This window comes from Chlorocebus sabaeus, chromosome 18, assembly GCF_047675955.1.
Source record: "Chlorocebus sabaeus isolate Y175 chromosome 18, mChlSab1.0.hap1, whole genome shotgun sequence".
Lineage (NCBI taxonomy): Eukaryota > Metazoa > Chordata > Mammalia > Primates > Cercopithecidae > Chlorocebus > Chlorocebus sabaeus.
This window is the reverse complement of record NC_132921.1, coordinates 17,070,706-17,090,695: the sequence shown is the minus strand read 5'-3', so window position 1 is coordinate 17,090,695 and position 19,990 is coordinate 17,070,706. Positions and strand designations below refer to the sequence as shown.

The following is a 19,990-nucleotide window of genomic DNA, read 5'->3' as shown; positions in this document are numbered from 1 at the left end:
TAACACGGCAAAAACCTATCTCCACAAAAAATACAAAAATTAGCCGGACATAGTGGTGTGTGCCTGTAGTCCCATCTACTCTGAAGGCTGAGATACGAGGACCACTTGAGCCCAGGAGGTGGAGGCCGTAGTGAGCTGTGATCACGCCACTGCACTGCAGCCTGGGTGACAGACTGATACCCTGTCTCAAAAAAAAAAAAAAAAAAAAAAAAAAAAAATCAGAAAAAAAAAAACCGTGTGTATCAAATCTTTCCAGCTATGAAACTTTTTATTGAAAATGTGGGTAGAATGAGACTATTAACTGAGGATACTGATAACTAATAGGTCAGATGGAAGAGTAAACCATGGCCCCAACCTGAAATGGAAATTAATCCATAAATAAAATGAGCTGACTAGAGACAGTAAAAACAAGTAGTCCATATAGTTTGCATAAAAGAAAAATGAGGCCGGGGGCAGTGGCTCACACCTGTAATCCCAGCACTTTGGGAAGCAGAGGTGGGCGGATCACCTGAGGTCAGGAGTTCAAGACAGCCTGACCAATATGGTGAAACCCCGTCTCTACTAAAAATACAAAAACTAGCCAGGCGTGGTGGCAGGCACCTGTAATCCCAGCTACTCAGGAGGCTGAGACAGGAGAATTGCTTGAACCCAGGAGGCAGAGGTTGCAAAGCCGAGATCATGCCAATGCACTCTTGCATGGGTGACACAGCGAGACTCCATCTAAAAAAAAAAAAAAAAGAAAGAAAAGAAAAAGAAAAAAAAAGAAAAATGAACTGCTTAAAAATAACTTCTCAGCCAGGTGCGGTGGCTCACGCCTGTAATCCCAGCACTTTGGGAGGCTGAGGTGGGCGGATTACAAGGTCAGGAGATCAAGACCATCCTGGCCAACATGGTGAATCCCCGTCTTTACTAAAAATACAAAAGTTAGCTGGGCATGGTGGCAAGTGCCTGTGAATCTCAACTACTGGGGAGGCTAGGTAGGAGAATCACTTGAACCAGGGAGTCAGAGGTTGCAGTGAGCCAAGATCACGCCACTGCACTCCAGCCTCATCACTCCAGTCTCTGCTTCTGCCATGACCTGTGGGGTTCTGTTTTCTCCCATTCTTCTGAGGTCACCAGTCATAATATTGGATTCAGGCCCATCACAGTCACCTCATCTTAACTTGATTGCATCTGTACAGACCTTATTTCCAAATAAGATCATATTCACAGGTACCGGGGGCTGAATTTAAATCTCTTTTGAGGTGACACAATTCAACCCATCTCAATATGTATCTAATATGACATTTTTAAAACCAATGAGGATTGCTAAATCCAAGGCCTAAAGACTCGGCAGTATTAGAACTGAGTTTCAAGGGCTATCATGACCTCTCTAAAGCTAAAATCTGGTTATTTCATATTTCCACTCAAAGTTCTTGAAAACCTAAAACTCTTATATCCACTTTTTGTGGTTTCTGGAATATGCCAAGGTGTCTCATGTCTTTTGCCTTCGCACATCTGCCGGTCTCCCTGAACTGTACCCAACTTTTTCACCTGGCAAATTCATTTCTCTAGTTTTGGCTGAAGAACTTCCTCCTCTGTAAAGCCATCCCTGCTGTTCCTGGGCCGTCTTAACATTCCTTCTGTGCCGCTAGAAGATGTTTAGTACAGGGGCTAGACGCCTAAAAATCAGAATCAAGATTCTCATCCTGGCTTCACCATTGAGTAGCTGTGACCTTGAGCCAAGTATTTAAGCTTTCAGTGCCTGTTCCCTCATTTATAACATGGAAATATAAATAGTACTACTACTCTTGGGGTTAGCTTGTGATTTCATTGAGTTAATACATGTAAAGCACTCACAAGTGACTGGTACCTGTTTTCAGTCTTGGTTATAGTATCTTAATGGCCGCTATCCTCAGATCAGTGTAACCTCTGGCATATGTCCTTCTCACTAGATTATAAACTATTTGAGGGCAGGGATATTTTTCCTTGGAACCTTTCCAGCTTAGAACAGTGCTTAGCATACAAATACTTGAAGCCTAAAATTCAGAGGCTCCAAGTCAAAGAAGAAAATGGGAAGCGGTTCCTCTTTATCTAAGAAACTTGTAAAGATATAGCAGAGTCATCCGAGGGATGAAAGAAGGGAGAAGGTGCAGAAACAAGAAATGTAATTGCCATGAGGAACAAATTGTTGATGTAGAATTGTGTCCCCAGCACCTAGTATCAAGCTCATCATTGGTACCCAACAAATATATGATGGATGAGGCAAAATGGAAGTTATAAAATCAAGAGTGTAACAGAAATCAAAATATAATTTTGGGCCGGGTACAGTGGCTCACGCCTGTAATCCCAGCACTTTGGGAGGCCGAGGCGGGCGGATCACGAGGTCAGGAGTTCAAGACCATCCTGGCCAACATGATGAAACCCCGTCTCTACTAAAAATACGAAACTTAGCTGCGAGTGGTGGCGCATGCCTGTAATCCTAGCTACTTGGGTGGCTGAAGCAGGAGAATTGCTTGAACCAGGGAGTCGGAGGTTGCAGTGAGCCGAGATCATGCTACTGCACTCCTGCCTGGTGACAGGGCAAGACTCCATCTCAAACAAACAAAACACATAATTTTGTCTTTTAAATATCCAAACAAAAATTACAGATTTAATATCACATGCCATTTATGTATATAAATTGCTCAGATGTAAAGAAAGGTTAAGCTTGCAAACCACGATGTCCAAGAAATCTCTTCTCAATGTTCTAAAACCTTTCTATTTATGAACTGATAAATATCAAGGCATGTTCTTTTCCAGATCAGTCTCATATAATTTGCTGCCCGTCAGGATCTAGGAGATATTACATGGTTGGAATATCAGGTTTTAGTTTAAAGTATGATAAATATATTTGTATTGAAAACTATTTAAGAAATTTTGCTAAATTCACATTTCTTAAACTTTTACTCATATATCCCACATCATAGTGACACAAACAGAACATACTTGAAACAAGGGCTCAGAATACTAAGTATTAACTCCACAAGTATTATTACTACCTAAATAATGATAAAAATCAGGCCTGGTGAAATGCTTAGGAGGCAAAGTCAGGATCACATTATCGAAAACATTTATGTTTTGCCCAAATGGTCTCTTAAAAAACACAAATTTCTAGAAAAGTAAATTTTCAAATCTGTAAGTCTTGTTCCCCATTTATTTTTTTGTTGTGATTCAGAAATACAAGTATGAAAATTAGGTTACAATTCTGCCACAAAAGCTTCTAAAGTAGCAAACACAACTTTTATTGTGTATCAAAATAGCCATGTGCACTTTTATCAATTAAAAAGTCTTCAGAGTTATCACATCAAGCAAGTGTAAAATATAATAGCGACTATCTCCCCTTCAAAATTGCAAATCCACAGTTACTGCACTGAAGTATAATCCAAACAAGATTTAGTCCAGAATATGGAAGGTTCTGGTTGGCAGGTACTTTTTAAAGCTGACTTACTAAGAACTAAAAGAAATGAGAAATATACAAAGCATCTTATGTCAAAGAGTATGAATATTTAAAAGTGGCCTCAAGTGAGTAACACATGTTTAAATTAGAACATGATGTAATTAAAAGTTTATATAATTTAGCAAAAAATATATATATAATTGCTTTCTTCTAGAAAGACATAAAATTCTTTGAACTGAAACAGTATTACCAAAATGTTTTCATCATCTAAATACTAGAAACAATATCTCAAAATTTCACTTGCAATGATCAGTAATATATGGTTTAACAGATCCAGATAAAGATTTTTTTTCTTTTGTTTTGAGACAGAGTCTCGCACTGTCACCGGGTTGGAGTGCAGTGGCGCAATCTTGGCTCACTGCAACCTCTGCCTTCTGGGTTCAAGTGATTCTCCTGCCTCAGCCTCCTGAGTAGCTGGGACTATAGGCGCCCGCCACCACGTCCGGCTAATTTTTTGTATTTTCAGTAGAGACGGGGTTTCACCACATTGGCCAGGCTGGTCTTGAACTCGCGACCTGATGATTCACCAGTCTCAGCCTCCCAAAGTGCTGGGACTACAGGCGTGAGCCACTGTGCCCGGCCCTGAGAAAGATTTATAACTAAATATATAGAAAAGAATAATTCCCATGATTTTGTTTTTGTAAAAAGAAATAAAGATTGCTTTCTATATATTTTTCAATATGAAGTCCTTGAACATATTTGGGGATTTTTTATGGCTGAATGTTAATTTTTTAATTTTTTAATATACTTACAAATACATTATAATAAAATAATACAACCAAATCAAAAAGCAGCCACTTGAAAACTGAAATTCACAAAATGAGCTGTTCTTGGCTACATACAGAAAACCAGCATTTAAACTGAATTATAATGAAACGTTTACTGCCATAGGTAATATTTACCCACTTCTGGGTCCAACAGAAGGTGCTGAATCAATGTGATCCTTTAAAAACAAAGTCACTAGTTTCCATAACAATCATACTCAGGGTTGTTGTTTTTTTTTTTTCTTCACCCAGCAGGAAAACAAGTTGTTCAAGCATTGAACCAAAAAATATAAAAAAAAGAATTTGCCTTGTAATATTTCCATGTTTTGGATGAACTCAGCCCACTGTGTGCGGCTGCTTAAATGCTTACACCACCTTATCCAAAACCCTTTGCGCTGATGTGTTTTAGAATTCATAACCTTTGGGGTTTTAAAAAGGCAACATGGGCATATTTTGAATATTACAAAACACCTCCACGGCATCTAGGGGAATACCTAGAATCAAATCCATGGATATTTCTTCAGGGAAAATTAACAGTCACAATGGAGTAGCATAAAAAAAAAGTACAATACTCTCACATCAGTTCAAGTCAGATTTTGCTGCCAAATGAATTACGGTATCAAAATCAGAAAAACACAAACCAACTTAGATTTCAAAGTTTTTTGGTAAGGGACTGTAGCCCTTTAACATCTCTGACAAGGAAATTTCTTCTCTGACATGATGGTCTCTACAAATCTGCTCTCATATTTCAATGGAAATTGGGATAGGGACAATTGTCTTCTACCCCAAAACAGGGGCTCTTAACAGGCTCTCTTAAATTTATTTGGGTAGATTACCATCTCACTGGAAGCGACAGGTTCTATGAAGATAATTTGAAAAAAATATATTGAAATAATTATTTAGTTAATGTTATTAAACCAGACACCTTCTTGGACTAGATTCTAATATAGATCAGCAGTAGAAGGTGCCAACGTTCGAGGAACATTTATGAGAAAAGAGTAAAACTGAGAAACATCCAGACATTAATGCAATTGTTTTCTGCAAATTATAAAAAGCTACGATTCCATTTGAGCAGCTGCACAATGCAACTCAATATAATCTGCAAACTTCGGCTCTGTAAGACTGAAAGATTTATGAAACCATTTTGGCATCAACCTATCCTTATAAGCTGCAATGAAATCATTCCAAGCAATTAATACACTAAATAATAATTTCTTCTGTATCTATCAGTGTTTAAAATATGCTATTCTCAGATCTTAATAAAAAGATACCATGGGTTAAAGCCATGAAACATCTTATTTTTTAAAAAGTTAAGTCATTTAAAGTCAAGAGCTTCAAAAACTCAAGAGCAAAAAAAAAAGGTTTGCAATAATTTTTAGGTCTTCAATTTTTGTATAGAGTTTTTATGTGTTTTAAGTTTTATTTTACAATTTAAGAAAGTTTTCTCTTCAAAAACAGAGGTCTTTTTTCACTGAAGTGATTTGGAATGTGCTACCATATATGCAAGGAAGATGGGTTACAATATCAAGGTGAAGGCAGCTCTCCTCAAGTCAGAGGAGTGCGAACAACCAGCAGGATGCAACGGGGAATGCTGGCTAAAACTCATCAGAGACACCTGCTGTCAAAATCCACTAATGAACACAGATCCTATAACCTGGAAACAACATTCAGGGGCCAAGAGGGTTTCCAGGGCTACAGAGTTACGAGTCATGAGTGGGCTTCCTTAGCACGTGGTATGAAGATAATGTCTGCGGGCTCAGTGGGAGAGTCACATAAAGAACAGGTGATCATTTTATTTCAAAAGCGACTCTCTTCAAAATCAGCCTTGTCTTTTTTTCTTAATGAGTAAATTTTAAACCATCATCAGTCTTTCCTAAAAGCTACATATATGCTCCGAGAAAAATGTCACACTTTTTAATTTTTTCATTTGTTTTAATTAATTCATGAATTAAGTTAAAAAGTCAAGTCAAAAATTTTAGCTGGTCTTTTTTTCCCTTTTTTTTTTTTTTTTTTTTTACAAAAATATTACAGCGGTATAAGCAAAATTGGAAAGGAAGAGATGGAAAGAACAAGTAGATGCTAAAATGGAATAGGTGAACTTCAGGTCATCATGGTTATTGAAGGAACTGTAAATTCTTAAGCTTCTAGATTTTACTGCTCTTCAGAAAACATTTAAGGAGGCTGCCTTTCCCCATGAATGAGAAATGAAACGTTACCCTAAGCATTTGAGTCTAAAGAAGACAAGAAAGCATTGCTTTTCCTACTGGAAAGTATCTCTTTAGCTCCCATTGCACTGCCCTCTCCCGTCCCCCTCACAGCTTCATGGGATCAAAGAGAGAGAGAAGCCATGCGTTTCCACCAGCAGCAGAGTGAGTCCTGAGCACAACACAGGGCTGTCAGTGACATTCAGACTCACTGGCAATGGGTCCAAGTCATCCTGAATAAAATACACCAAGAAAGAAAGGAAAGAAGAAAGGAAAGGAAGGAAAGGAAGGAAAGGAAGGAAAGGAAGGAAAGGAAGGAAAGGAAGGAAGGAAAGGAAGGAAAGGAAGGAAAGGAAGGAAAGGAAGGAAAGGAAGAAAGGAAGAAAGAAAGAAAGAAAGAAAGAAAGAAAGAAAGAAACCCTAGAAACTCAAAATTGTTTTTTATGGAAGGTTTAAATGAAGTCCTCAAGATTTCTTTATGTGCCATAAAGTACATTTCTGGACTTAATCTCTAGGGGGGCAAAAAAGAATAAATAGAAAACAATTTAATGATCATTCTGGAATCCTATTCTTTACCTTGTTCACATGGTATTAATTCTCATACCTTCACTTCTCTACCTCAAAGCCTAGAAAATCAAATGGTCTCCTATTCCATATTTGCATAGTATTAATAATATTGTCAGGAGGTGGACTTCTAGCCCCTTGCTTGCAGCCACATTTCTGAAGAGCACTGGTCCAATCTGACACATTTGAAAACAATATATAAGTGTCTATAGGCCAAAAATTGGGTCCCATTTAGCAGCAAGCTGTTCAAATTATTTGGAAACAGTCTTCTTCCAAAGGGTGAGAAGAATTAGGCAGTTTTGTCTGCAATTTCAGATTTTTCTCTCTGCATCATGCAGCGACGAACTATGCTGTCAAAACTTCCAAGGTAAAACAAAGCAATAGTGCGGAACAGGCCCATGGTGACCACCTGCAAGATAAAGAGAGAGCTTTTAGTGCATCCAACGGTACAAGACTATTTCAAGGTACCTAGGTCTCTAAGAAATAGTTTCTAAGACACATCTTCTAGTCTGCTCTAAGGATGAATATAATGAAAACTCTGTAAATGTCAGTAAGCTGTGAGAACAGAATGTGTGTGCTCTGCACCGCTGGACAGCCCAGATACATAACAAAATATTTGTTCAATTAATAAATTCAAACCACAAGCAGAACAAAATAGGTATTGCTCACAGTCTTAGGGTTATAATAGCTTAAAAAGATCCACTCCAGCATCTCGAATAGCCAAACTACAATCAAAGCTTTTTTGGTTTGAGATTTATGGTCTGAGCATGAAAGCAAGACCCTATACTAGGTGCTGAGAACACTGTGGTGAGAGACACAGTCCCTGCCCTCAGTGAGCTTATTCTCAGGCTGGAAAAACAAGTAAAACTGAAACTACTGCCTCAGGGTTGAGAGCTGTGATTACTGATACCCTGTTGCTCAGGATGGAGTGCAGTGGCATGAACATGACTCACTATAGCTTTGACCTCCCGAACTCAAGGGATCGTCCTGCCTCATCCTCCCAAGCAGCTGGGACCATAGGCATGAGCCCCCGTGCATAAGAGAATAGAAAAATCACTGTTTTTTCCCCTACACCCTCAGAGTACTGAACCCAGTCCTTGGATCTTCTGGAAGAAACAATGTTTAAGGTAAGACCTGAAGGAAGATTAGAAGTTGGCAGGACATAGAGAAGATTCCAGAAAGAAGAGGACGGGTAAAGAAAGAAAAAAACAGAGCCTGGAAAGGTAAGTGGGGTAGGAGATCAGGTGGCTTATGGCATGCGATGGAAATGTTTTTAATTTTTAAATTCTTTTTAGAGACAGGGTCTTGCTCTGTCACCCAGGCTGGAGTGCAGGAATATGATCATAGCTCACTGTAGCTTCAGACTTCCAGACTCAAGCAGAAGTCTCCCAGTTGCTAGGAATACAGGCACACACCACCACACCGGGCTTTCTTATTCTTTTACATGTTTATGTAGAGACAGGGTCTCAGTATGTTGCCCAGGCTGGTCTCAAACTCCTGAGCTCAAGCAATCTTCCCAACTCGGCCTCCCAAAGTGCTGAGATTATAGTCATGAGCCACCATGAATTTTTAAAGCTTTATCCTGATGGTATCAAGGAGCCACTGAATGTTTTCATGCAATGTATAGTTGCAGTTCAGAAACAACTGGTGTGGAAAATGGGAGGGTACACTCAAACGCATCCAGGGGGCCTGGGCAGGGGGTTGCAGACCATAGTGGTTGCAGGGACTGTGCTCCTCCCTCAGGAGCAGCTGCCACCTGCGCTTGCTGATGACTGCCAGGTGAGAGTGCAGACGCTGTGCAGCTAAACCTTCCGATTTTCCAAGAAAAGTCTGAAATCTGGACCTTTTATATAAAATCAAAATTAAAAACTATTTTAAAATCTTAAACACACATACTCATACCAGATGGACCAAACAAAACTGCTTTACAGGCCCATGGGAATCATTTACAACCTCTGGCTCAAAAAGTGTATAACTCAGGCAGGAGGCCTGCTGTGGCAACCCAGGCCTGGGCTCCCGAAGCACTGCCAGAACTGCAGAGAATGGAAGCATCTGAAGAACAGAGTGACAAGGGTGACAATGATCTCTGATGTGAGGGACAGAAGCAGGGGAGTCCGGGACAACACCCCAGGTGTGAGCCACTATGCCAGCCCAAAAATTAAAAAATAAAAGAATTCATGCATTCGTTCAGCTCAGGTATTCTGGAGTTCCTACTAAGTGCCAGGCACTGGCTGTTAGGCGTACAATGGCAAACAAGAGGTGTGGGCCCCGTCCTCAAAGAGCTTACATTTAACAGTGTCAACCTCTAAGAGAATGGCAAGACAGTAGGTATATTACAGAGTGAAAAGAAAAGAGGGCTTGGGAAAGACCCTGAGGAAAACCAACAACTAAGTCATTTATATAAGTCTGAATACGGTCAACTGCACAGAACTTAGTACTTGTTAACAACTATCCCATGGCTTTGTCTTTCCAGAACATTCCCTCTATTGTAATCCTTACTACATTACACTACACTACTATCATCTTTGATTTTTTATTTATTAATTTATTTTTTTGAGACAGAGTTTTGCCCTTGTAGCCCAGGCTGGAGTGCGGTGGCATGACCTCGGCTCACTGCAACCTCCACCTCCCGGGTTCAAGTAATTCTCCTACCTCAACCTCCTGAGTAGCTGGGATTACAGGCGTCCACCACCATGCCCAGCTAATTTTCATATTTTTAGTAGAAACAGAGTTTCACCATGTTGGCCAGGCTGGTCTCGAACTCCTGACCTCAAGTGATCCACCCAGCTCAGCCTCCCAAAGTGCTGGGATTACAGGCGTGAGCCACCGCGCCCAGACTACTATCACCTTTAAGGTCAGTGCATTCCACTTGACTGTAAGCCCCTGAAGCTGGAGAGGTCGCCTTCCATCTGATTCCCCATGAGCAAGTACAGTACCTAGCACGCCAATGAAACACTAACTGTGTATCTTGGACAAAATAATAAATTCCCATAAGCGCAGCAATTGTGTTTAATCCATGATTTGTATCTCACTAAATTTAGCTGTGTGGGACCTGATTCACCTAGAAAAGGTTTTCTAGTCTAATATCTCAGTACTTTTTAAGCAAGGCCACCCCTTACTCTAGGAGTATTCCATTTTTCAAAACACATTGGAGCACTGGTTCTTAGGTTAAAATCCAGGTTAACACCTCAATAGCAGAGACGGTGTTTTATTTCTCTATCTGCAAGGCCCAGCACTGATGACTTCTTGCCAGTCTAAATTCCTGAAGTTATATCTTTAACCTGAAGTTATATATTTACTCATTCCCGGTGGAGGAAGAGGAAAAGTTGATAGCTCAATAAAAATACATTCTCCAAATAAAGTTACTCCGTTTTCCCTTAATCTCTTCTCATCAAGGTTTGATGAAAGGCAGTTTTTCTCTTGTCCATCGGCCTATCTGGCTGCTAGCCTAGGCAGAGCTTACCTGCTGGAGCCCCTCAGTAATAGAAGTTACTGGAGCCATCCCACAGGTCAGGGCCGAGAGCATGTACCCATCGGAGCCAAGGGAACTGTTGAAATTTCCTTGCTAAAAGAGAAGGAAAAGAAGAGAAAAAGGGAATCCTAGTAATGTAGACAGAAATCAATCCGACGCATCAGAAACAGTGGAGTGTGCTCGTTCACTTTAAGTGAGATAAAATGGTCACAAAGCATTGATCAGCACTCAGAAATGGACGCAGGGCCTTGGCAGATGGACAGTTCTCAACAAGTGAGTCCACGGACCCCTGTGGGCCCCCGAGGCCAAATGATTGTCCTAATAACACTAAGACATTCATTCTCTTTTCCACAGTATGATGTATGGAAAATACAGTTTTGCCTCTGCCAAACTGCAGACATGGGCTAAAACCACGGTGTTCTGGCTAAACTGTACTAGGAGTCACTGTCATCGGTACTAACACACACACTCGCAGTAATAAATAATACACAAAGAAAATACAAGTTCTAAAATTCTTTTAAAAATCAAAAAGTGTCAGTTTTGCTTTAAAATCCTCTTGATAAAGCAGCAAAATCCATCATTTTGTTAAATGGCAACCCTCGAGGACATGTCTTCTTAATACTCCGTGTGACAAATGAGAGCACGCCCAATGCGCTCCCGCGGCACTGCATTCCAGAGGGGGACAACTGCCTGGAACAAAAGCCCTTATGCAGCTGCTTACGTCGAGGGCTAAACTGCCACTTCTTTTATGGAGCGTCATTTTTATTTTTTATTTATTTATTTTTGACAGAATCTCACTCTGTGGCCCAGGCTGGAGTGCAGTGGTGTCATCTCTGCTCACTACAACCTCTGCCTCCCAGGTTCAAGCGATTCCCCTGCCTCAGCCTCCCAAGTAGCTGGGATTACAGGCATGTGCCGCCACACCCGGATAATTTTTGTATTTTCAGTAGAGATGGGGTTTCACCATGTTGGCCAGGCTGGTCTCAAACCCTGAGCTCAAGCGATCCACCTGCCTCGGCCAGCAAAAGTGCTGGGATTACAGGCGTGAGCCACCGTGCCTGGCTGGAGAGCATAATTTTTATATGAAAGACCATTGACAGGAAATCCTTGGTTGTTCAGACTTAGGTATGTGGCAGATGTGCAGAAAACGACAAAAGCAAGCGTGTCACTTCAGGAAAAACAACTGGCCACATGTGTCATCAATGTTAGAATCTGAGCCTTCAAGAAAAAATTAAGATTTGGAAAAACTAGTATCCACCATCATGAGACTGTAAGCTGCATACTTTTATGATAAGATCAGCAGTAATATTGATGAAAGCAATTTTTCTGATCACTCAGTCAACCCATATTTTCCAAATGACTAATGCATAGTGTTACGAAATCATGAATGGTTAAAAGATCCATTCAAAGTACAAGACGGACCAATGGAATTTAATGTAACAGAGTACAAAACGTTCATTGATGTAGTTTCCAATTCTATACTGCAACTAACCTTTAAGAAACTACCATTTGTTGAGTTTGAGTTTGATATAAAAAAAGAATGTCCATAATTATCTGAAAAGCCTAGTAAAATAGTCTTCCCTTTCCCAACTCCGTATCTGTCTAAGGCCAGATTTTCTTCATATCCTTCCATCAAAACAACATTATTACAACAGATGGAATGCAGAAGCAGCTATTTGAATCCAGCTGTTAATGCAGACCTTAAAGCAACTGGTGAAAATGTGAACCAATGCCACTGTCCTCACTGAACTTTTGTTTTGAAAATTTTTTGTAAATTTTGTTTTAAAAAAGTCACATTATAAAGCAATGGGCATATATATATATCTTTTATATTTTTAAAATATATATGTATATGTATGTTTTTAAAAATATATATGTGTATGTATATTATATTTTTTATATATATATATATATATATATATTTTTTTTTTTTTTTGAGATGGAGTTTTGCTCTTGTTGCCCAGGCTGGAGCACAATGGCTTGATCTCAGCTCACTGCAACCTCTGCCTCCTGGATTCAAGCAATTTTCCTGTCTCAGCCTCCCAAATAGCTGGGATTACAGGCGCATGTCACCACGCCTGGCTAATTTTTGTATGTTTAGTAGAGATGGGGTTTCATCATATTGGTCAGGCTGGTCTTGAACTCCTGACCTCAGGTGATCCACCCGCCTTGGCCTCCCAAAGTGCTGGGATTACAGGCATGAGTCACCGTGCGCAGCCAATTTTGTTATTTTTAATGAATTAATAAATATTATAAACAGCTTCCATTTCAAATATGGCAAATATCAATAAATATAGCCATGTAAATAAATGAAAGTTCTCTGGAGTTGTTGACAATTTGTAAGAATATAAAGTGGTCAAGAGAAGAAAAGTTTGAAAACCCCTAAACTAAAGTAATACTGCCAAAATACTAAGAGCTATTTAGCATCATTAAAAACACTGAATGGGCCGGGCACGGGGCTCACGCCTGTAATCCCAGCACTTTGGCCAAGAGGCTGAGGCATGTGGATCACCTGAAATCAGGAGTTCGAGACCAGCCTGGCCAACATGGTGAAGCCCCATTTCTACTACAAATACAAAAAATTAGCTAGGTGTGGTTGTGGGACCCTGTAATCCCAGCTACTCAGAAGGCTGAGGCAGGAGAATCGCTTAAACCCAGGAGGCAGAGGTTGCAGCCAGCCGAGATCATGCCACTGCACTCCAGCCTAGGCAACAAGAGCGAAACTCCGTCTCAAAACAAACAAACAAACAAAACAACAACAACAACAAATACCAAATGCATTTGCTTTGACCTGAGATAAGCAGGAAAAATAAAGTCCCACTTGTGCCATCTTCCAGGGCCTTTTAAGGCGCTCAGGGCAAAGTTGTTCACACGCGTATATATTTCAGCAGAATTCACTATGTCTTATTCTGCTCAGTTCAGTCTAATGTGACAGCATTTATGCTGCTTCAAGGCTGTCCACCATGTGCTGACACCTCTCATTCCAATGGTCCTAAAGATTTTCCAAATTCAGTGTGGGTCTGTGGTTTACAGACATCCCTCATAAATGTGTATTTTTCCGCATTAACAGAAATGTTGTCAAAAAGCATGAGGCACATATGTTGTTCTTCTACAACACAGCACATCGTTTCTTGAAATACTATTTTTGATTCTGAATAAAAAAGCACATCAACAGGGAAGACAGGAGGACAGGCCCACGGGGCTAGTGGCACTTTCTCGTTAGCTAACTTTTGGGAAAATGATACTGGGAAACAGGAATGGGAGAGAAGGCAGCCAGGTGTATACAGGACATAGTATAAACTGTGGCCGGGCATGGTGGCTCACGCCTGTAATCCCAGCACTTTGGGAGGCTGAGGTGGGCAGATCACGAGGTCAGGAGACTGAGACCACGGTGAAACCCCGTCTCTACTAAAAATACAAAAACTTAGCCGGGTGCGGTGGCGGGTACCTGTAGTCCCAGCTACTTGGGAGGCTGAGGCAGGAGAATGGTGTGAACCCGGGTGGTGGAGCTTGCAGTGAGCCGAGATCGCGCCACTGTACTCCAGCCTGGAGTGACAGAGTGAGACACCATCTCAAAAAAAAAAAAAAAAAAAAAAAAAAGGACACAGTATATACTGTTTACACTGCCTAGGAAAGTCTCATTTTCTTTTTAAAGAACTGGTGTTTCCAGGTTTCCAGACATCCTTCTAGTAAACCTGTTCCTAAGGTTAAGGTATACAATCAGTTTTCAGGAGCCTACTCACTAATATGGAGTCAATAAAGCATCTAAAAGAAGAAAAGTCGAGTCCAATATTAGATATGATGAATCTAACAGACTAAAAAATTCTAATAATTGATGTTTTGAAGTTAAATCCTAGGACAAATATCTTTTCAGCAATATAGTACTGCAAATACAAATAGTACAGAAAACAAAGATTTTACTCACTATGGCATCTTTAACAATTTGTTTGGCCACCTGTTCTGGTTTGCACACAGATGTGGTCTCTGAAATAAGTCGAGTCTCCAAAGGCTAAAAGTGGAAAAAAATGTACATAACAATATCATGATTACCCATTATATTCAAAATAAATTATTCTTACAGCCTCCTGATTTACAAATAATTCCAATTTTCTACCTTTGGGCAGATTCCTATTTTTAGAATAAGGCCCATCTGGATTCTAAATCAGTGTCTACCTAGTTACTATGTAAAATTCTACCCAGTAGCTGAAGCAAGACAAGGAGGCCTTTGCCATTCTCTGAGGACATATGAAGTCTTGGCTCCAGTGAGGATCGTCAAAGCTACAGTTGAGAACACATCACCGGATACAAGTTCAGAAAGACTCTCTCTTTGACACCTCAGTGCCGACCAGACACCTGAGTGACGGTGCTTCTGCACAGGCTAGACCTGTGTCCACAGCAAGCCTGCTCTCAAGGCCAGCAGCTCTATTCTGACCATACTCCCAGGCCAGCAGAGGGCTGATCCCTGGGGATGAACCTGGCGCCCAAGGTAGGCACAGTCGCAACCCAGCCCCTAATTCAACAACTGCAGATGTTTCTTAAAGGATCTGCAGAGGAGGCAAACGCACAGGACACTGAAAGAGAAGGAGCCACTTAGGAGACAATGCTGAGTGGTCCCTAGATGGGCTGCACGCTAGTTACCAGGCTGGAGCTGCAGACCCCAAATCTTGGACTTTTCTTCCTCAAAAGGTCGATCTCAACTCTCACCTAGCTCAAAAAGCCTTCCCTAAATACCTAACTGGCAGTAACCTCTCTTCCTTCTGTGAACATTTCTGCTTTAATACACAGTATAGCTACTTGCGAATTTGCATTTTACCTCAAGTTGCTTGTGGGCAGGGCCTTTTTTACAAGCAATCATTTATCTTTGGCTTTTCTTTGTGATGCCTTGCATATATGTGGTCAAAAATTATTTCAATTAGTTCCATTAGTTTCAATTAGGAGTGTCAAAATGGTTTCAATTAGAAGCGTCAAATAATTTCAATTAGAAGTGTCAAACGAAAGCCTTAAACTGCATGAGACTGTAAACTTTACCATAAAGCTTGAAGGAATTAAAGAAAATAAAAACCAGATTATATTTTCTTAAAATAGGAAGTAAAGTATTTCATAAAGACCAAGTATTTCTTGTGAACCTGAATTATGAGAAAGGTTGTTTTGAAGGTGCCACTATTCATTCTTCCAGACCCCCAGGCTGGCATAACCACACTAAATACACATAAGATTCTAAAGTACTACGGCGCCCCCTAAAGGGCCTACACATCAATGTAGAATTTTATTTACCCAAACAAGTCTGCCCAAAATTTTACCGAACGGGAAAAAAAACCCAACTTAATCAACATCAGAATCAAAGCTTAACAGGGAAATCACCACCCTTTGTCAGCTTTGGCTTCAAACTAAAAGACTGCATACCAAATGTTGCAAAGCTTATTATAAGACAGGACATTTGGCTTAAATTTACTTCTTTGAAATAGCAGTACTTTTTAAAAAGGCAGAGCCAAAGAGAAAAGAATAGGGGGAAAAAAACCTTCTAAATCACAAACATCTTTTTACAAATATACAGTCTAGGGAGTTTAAGTGCCAATTTTTATGCTGCAGAGTTTCACATTTACAAAGTATTGGTATAAAAGAGAAGAAAAAAATATAAAACTAAAATCAACCACAGTTCAAGGTGGTAAGTTCTGATTAATTCCTTTCTTCCCACTTCACCTATTCATTTGCTCAAAAAAGCAACTACTATGTGTCAAGGAAAAGGGAATATTCCATTGAAAACGTGTGAAGCTTATATTCAGCTCGGAACGACTGGCAGTCATTTTATATAAAAGATATGTCTGTTATAAGTGCTATGAGAAGTTTCTGATGTGATAAGTGCAATGGAGACTCAAATCATCAGACCCCAAATCATCTCATCTACAACGGCAGAAGATGAGCAGTTTACTAACCAGACTCTTAATTCTGGAACACCAGTCACCACTAAGAGTAGTTATAAGGCACCTTGCAGAAACAGAAAAATTAAGCAAAAGTTGGCACTTAGGTGGTAAGCTCCCCAGCCCTCTTGCCCTGCTTGGTTCCCACAACACAGACAGCAAGTCTTACTCTCCCAAAGGCAGGAGATGACATGATTCCTCACTAGGGAAATTGATCAAACCATGAGAAAAGTGAGCAGATGCTGGCATATGAAAGTCTTCTAATGAAGTGGCTGCATCCCCTCCTGATCATCCCATAGTAAACAGCTGAGAAGCTAGAGAATTACAATTGGCATTTTAGTGCCTCACTCTTAAATATGGACAATCAAGGATCACCAGACATTTGAGGAAGCCTTAAAAAACAACAACAGAGAAAAAGCAAGTAGGAGGAAATAAATATTATGAGATGTAGAAGAAATTTTCAAACAAAACAACAGCAACAAAAAAACAAAGCTAAACATCCAGAGTGAACATCCTTAGACACAAGAGAAAATATGAAATCCATGAAATAAGAAGCTATTTTTAAAAACTGTTTTAAATATTCAGAGAAAAGAGATCTAAAGTAATTTTTATGTAAGCCAGCAGAAATAAAAATTTCAACAAAAAGGTTTAAGGATAAAGCTAATTTAAAAACTAGAAAGGAGAACAAAAGGCCAAAGAGATTTTTTTTTAAAATGAGAGAAAATAGAAGGAAATTAGAGGATCGGTCCAGAAAGTTCAAAAATCTTATAATAAATGCTCCAGAAAGATGAACACTTGAAATACTTTGGGAAGAAAGAAGTGATAAAAGGAGTAATACAATAAAATGTCCCAGAACAAAAGTTGACAAAATAAAAGGGCTCCTTTTCATGTCTAGCACATGAAGTGAGAAGACTCCATGCCAAAATCCATTAAGTAAGGATAAAAAGGGATACAAGGTTTCCAAAAATAAATGGAAAAACAGGTTCTATACAAAAGATTGGGAATCAAAATGGTATCACATTCCATAGAAATTATGGAAGCTGGAAATCAATAAATGCCCACAGAAATCTGAGGAAACATTATTTCCAAACTAGAAATCTGTACTTAATAAAACAATACATCAAGAATAAAAAAAAATGGCCAGGCATAGTGGTCATGCCTGTAATCCCAGCACTTTGGGAGGCCAGGGTGGGCCAGGAGTTGGAAACCGGCGTGGCCAACATGGTGAAACCCCGTGTCTACTAAAAAAAAAAGACAAAAAATCAGCTGGGAATGGTGGCACACACCTGTAACCCCAGCTACTCAGGAGGCTGAGGCACGGGAATCTCTTGAACCCAGGAGGCAGAGGTTGCAGCGAGCCAACATTGCACCATTGCACTCCAGCCTGGGTGACAGAGCAAGAGTCCATCTCAAAAAAAAAAAAGATTAAAATTAAAATAAAGGCATTTTCAGACATGTCGTTTCTAAAACAATATTACCTCTGATGTGCCCTTTCTCAGAAAATTGGTGGAAAATATTATAGCTCTGCCAAAATGAGCAGATAAACCAAAAAAGTGAGAGTCATGGGCTCCGTCAAAGGGAGAGGAGAAGGGAATGTGCAGTGTGAGGTGAAGACAAGTCCTGAGACCACCGCTGGGTGGCAGATCTAGAACAGACCAGGAATGGGGACGACCCCAGGAGTAATGTCTGAGGAAGAAAGAATGAAACAGAATGTACAATGTGCTCACATGGATCAAAAGGAGAATCTCAGTTCTGTCTGAATCTGGGACTGAATTAGTTACAGATAATTACAAAGCTAAGTAAATGAAAAGGCAAGAAAGGAAATGTCACTATAGAATGGTCCAAGTGTGCATAATATTTGCAGTCATATTAATATAAGCACTAAACCTGATTTAACTAAAGAGATGAGAAGAGTACACAGGGAATGGGGAACAGATACGAATCTTAACGTTTTTGTTTTGAAACAGGGTCTTACTCTGTTGCCCAGGCTGGAGTACAGTGGTGCAATCTTGGCTCACTGTAGCCTCAACTTCCTGGGCTCAAACTATCTGATATGGTTTGGATCTGTGTCCCCACGCAAATCTCACGTCCAACTGCAATCCCTAATGTCGGAGGAGGGACCTGGTGGGAGGTCACTGGATCATGGAGGTGGATTTCCCTCTTGCTGCTCTCATGATACTGAGTGAGCTCTCATGAGATCTGGTTGTTTAGAAGTGTGTGGCACCTCCCGTCTCTCGCCTCCTCCTGCTCCGACCACGTAAGACGTGCCTGCTTTCCCTTTACCTTTGGCCAAGATTATAAGTTTCCTGAGGCCTCCCCAGAAGCAGCAGCCTGTACAGCCTGTGGAACTGTAAGCAAACTAAACCTCTTCTATGTGTAAATTACCCAGTCTCAGGTATTTATTTATAGTAATGCAAGAACAGACTAATACACTATCCTTCCACCTTAGCCTCCCAAGTAGGTGGAACTATTCTAATTTTGCTTATTTTTTTGTAGGGATAGGGTCTCGCTATGTTGCCCAGGCTGGTCTTGAACTCCTGGGCTCAATCAATCCTCCTGCCATGGCCTCCCAAAGTACTGGGATTACTGGTGTGAGCCACCATGGCTGGCCTTAAATTTTTACTTTTTTATTTTTAATTTTTTTTTAGATATTGGTTCTCTCTCTGTCACCCAGGTCAAAATGCTGTAGTAAAATCCTGGCTCACTGCAGCCTCAACCTCCCTGGCTCAAATGATCCTCTCACTTTAGCCTCCTGAGTAGCTGGGACTACAAGCATGTGCCCCCATGCCTAGCTAATTTTTTAATTTTTTGTAGAGCCAGGGTTTCGTTATGTTGCCCAGGCTGGTCTTGAACTCGTGGTCTCAAGTGATCTTCTTGCCTTGGCCTCCCAAAGTGCTGGGATTACAGGCGTGAGCCACACTGTGCCTGGCCTGGTCTTAAATTTTATCTTCCACAGTAGAAAGTCAATAAATAATTTCTAAATCTTAAAAAAAAAAAAAAAAAAAAAAAAAAAGGCAGTATAAACATGTTAGTTAAAATAAATGGCTACCTCTAGGCAGTAGGAATTGGGAATAGCAGAGATGAGGCAAAGGATTGATATTGGACTCTAAAACTGTGTGACATAGTTCTTTGATGAAAATGTGCTAGAAATGGCTGGGTGCAATGGCTATAATCTCAGCACTTTGGAGGCTGAGGAAAGAGAATCACTTGAGGCCAGGAGTTTGAGACCAGCCTGAGCGACATAGTGAGACCCCATCTCTACAAAAAAAATTAAACATTAGCCAGGTTTGGTGGCACACGCTTGTAGGCCCAGCTACTCAGGTGGCTGAGGCAGGAGGATTGCTTGAGCCTGAGAGTTTGAGGATACAGTTAGCCATGACTGTACCACTGCACTCCAGCCTGGACAGCAGAGTGAGGCCCTGTCGCTATAGAGAAAATATCTGGTGGAAATTTAAATTAAACTTTAAGAAAAGAAAGTGAAGGAAAAGAGGAAGGAAAGAAGGCATATATGCCTGGAGAATCTCAAGGTCATCAGAAACCAGCTAGGCACTCTACCCAATAAACACTGTTGACTGGTGAAAACCCCAATA

The 19,990-nt window shown here is 40.3% G+C and overlaps 1 protein-coding gene across 1 annotated transcript in view; it reads right to left on the bottom strand.

The window, feature by feature from the left end:
* Positions 1-6,153: 6,153 nt before the first annotated feature.
* The window catches only part of KDSR (3-ketodihydrosphingosine reductase), a 38,124-nt gene continuing 24,287 nt past the window's right edge, over positions 6,154-19,990 (bottom strand). Inside the window, exons 8-10 of the mRNA XM_008013865.3 lie at positions 14,408-14,491; positions 10,474-10,575; positions 6,154-7,419 (exon numbers count right to left, since the gene is read on the bottom strand). Of these exons, the coding sequence (XP_008012056.1) occupies positions 7,300-7,419; positions 10,474-10,575; positions 14,408-14,491 (306 nt within the window). The 3' untranslated portion in view covers positions 6,154-7,299. The remainder of the gene's footprint in view (positions 7,420-10,473; positions 10,576-14,407; positions 14,492-19,990) is intronic.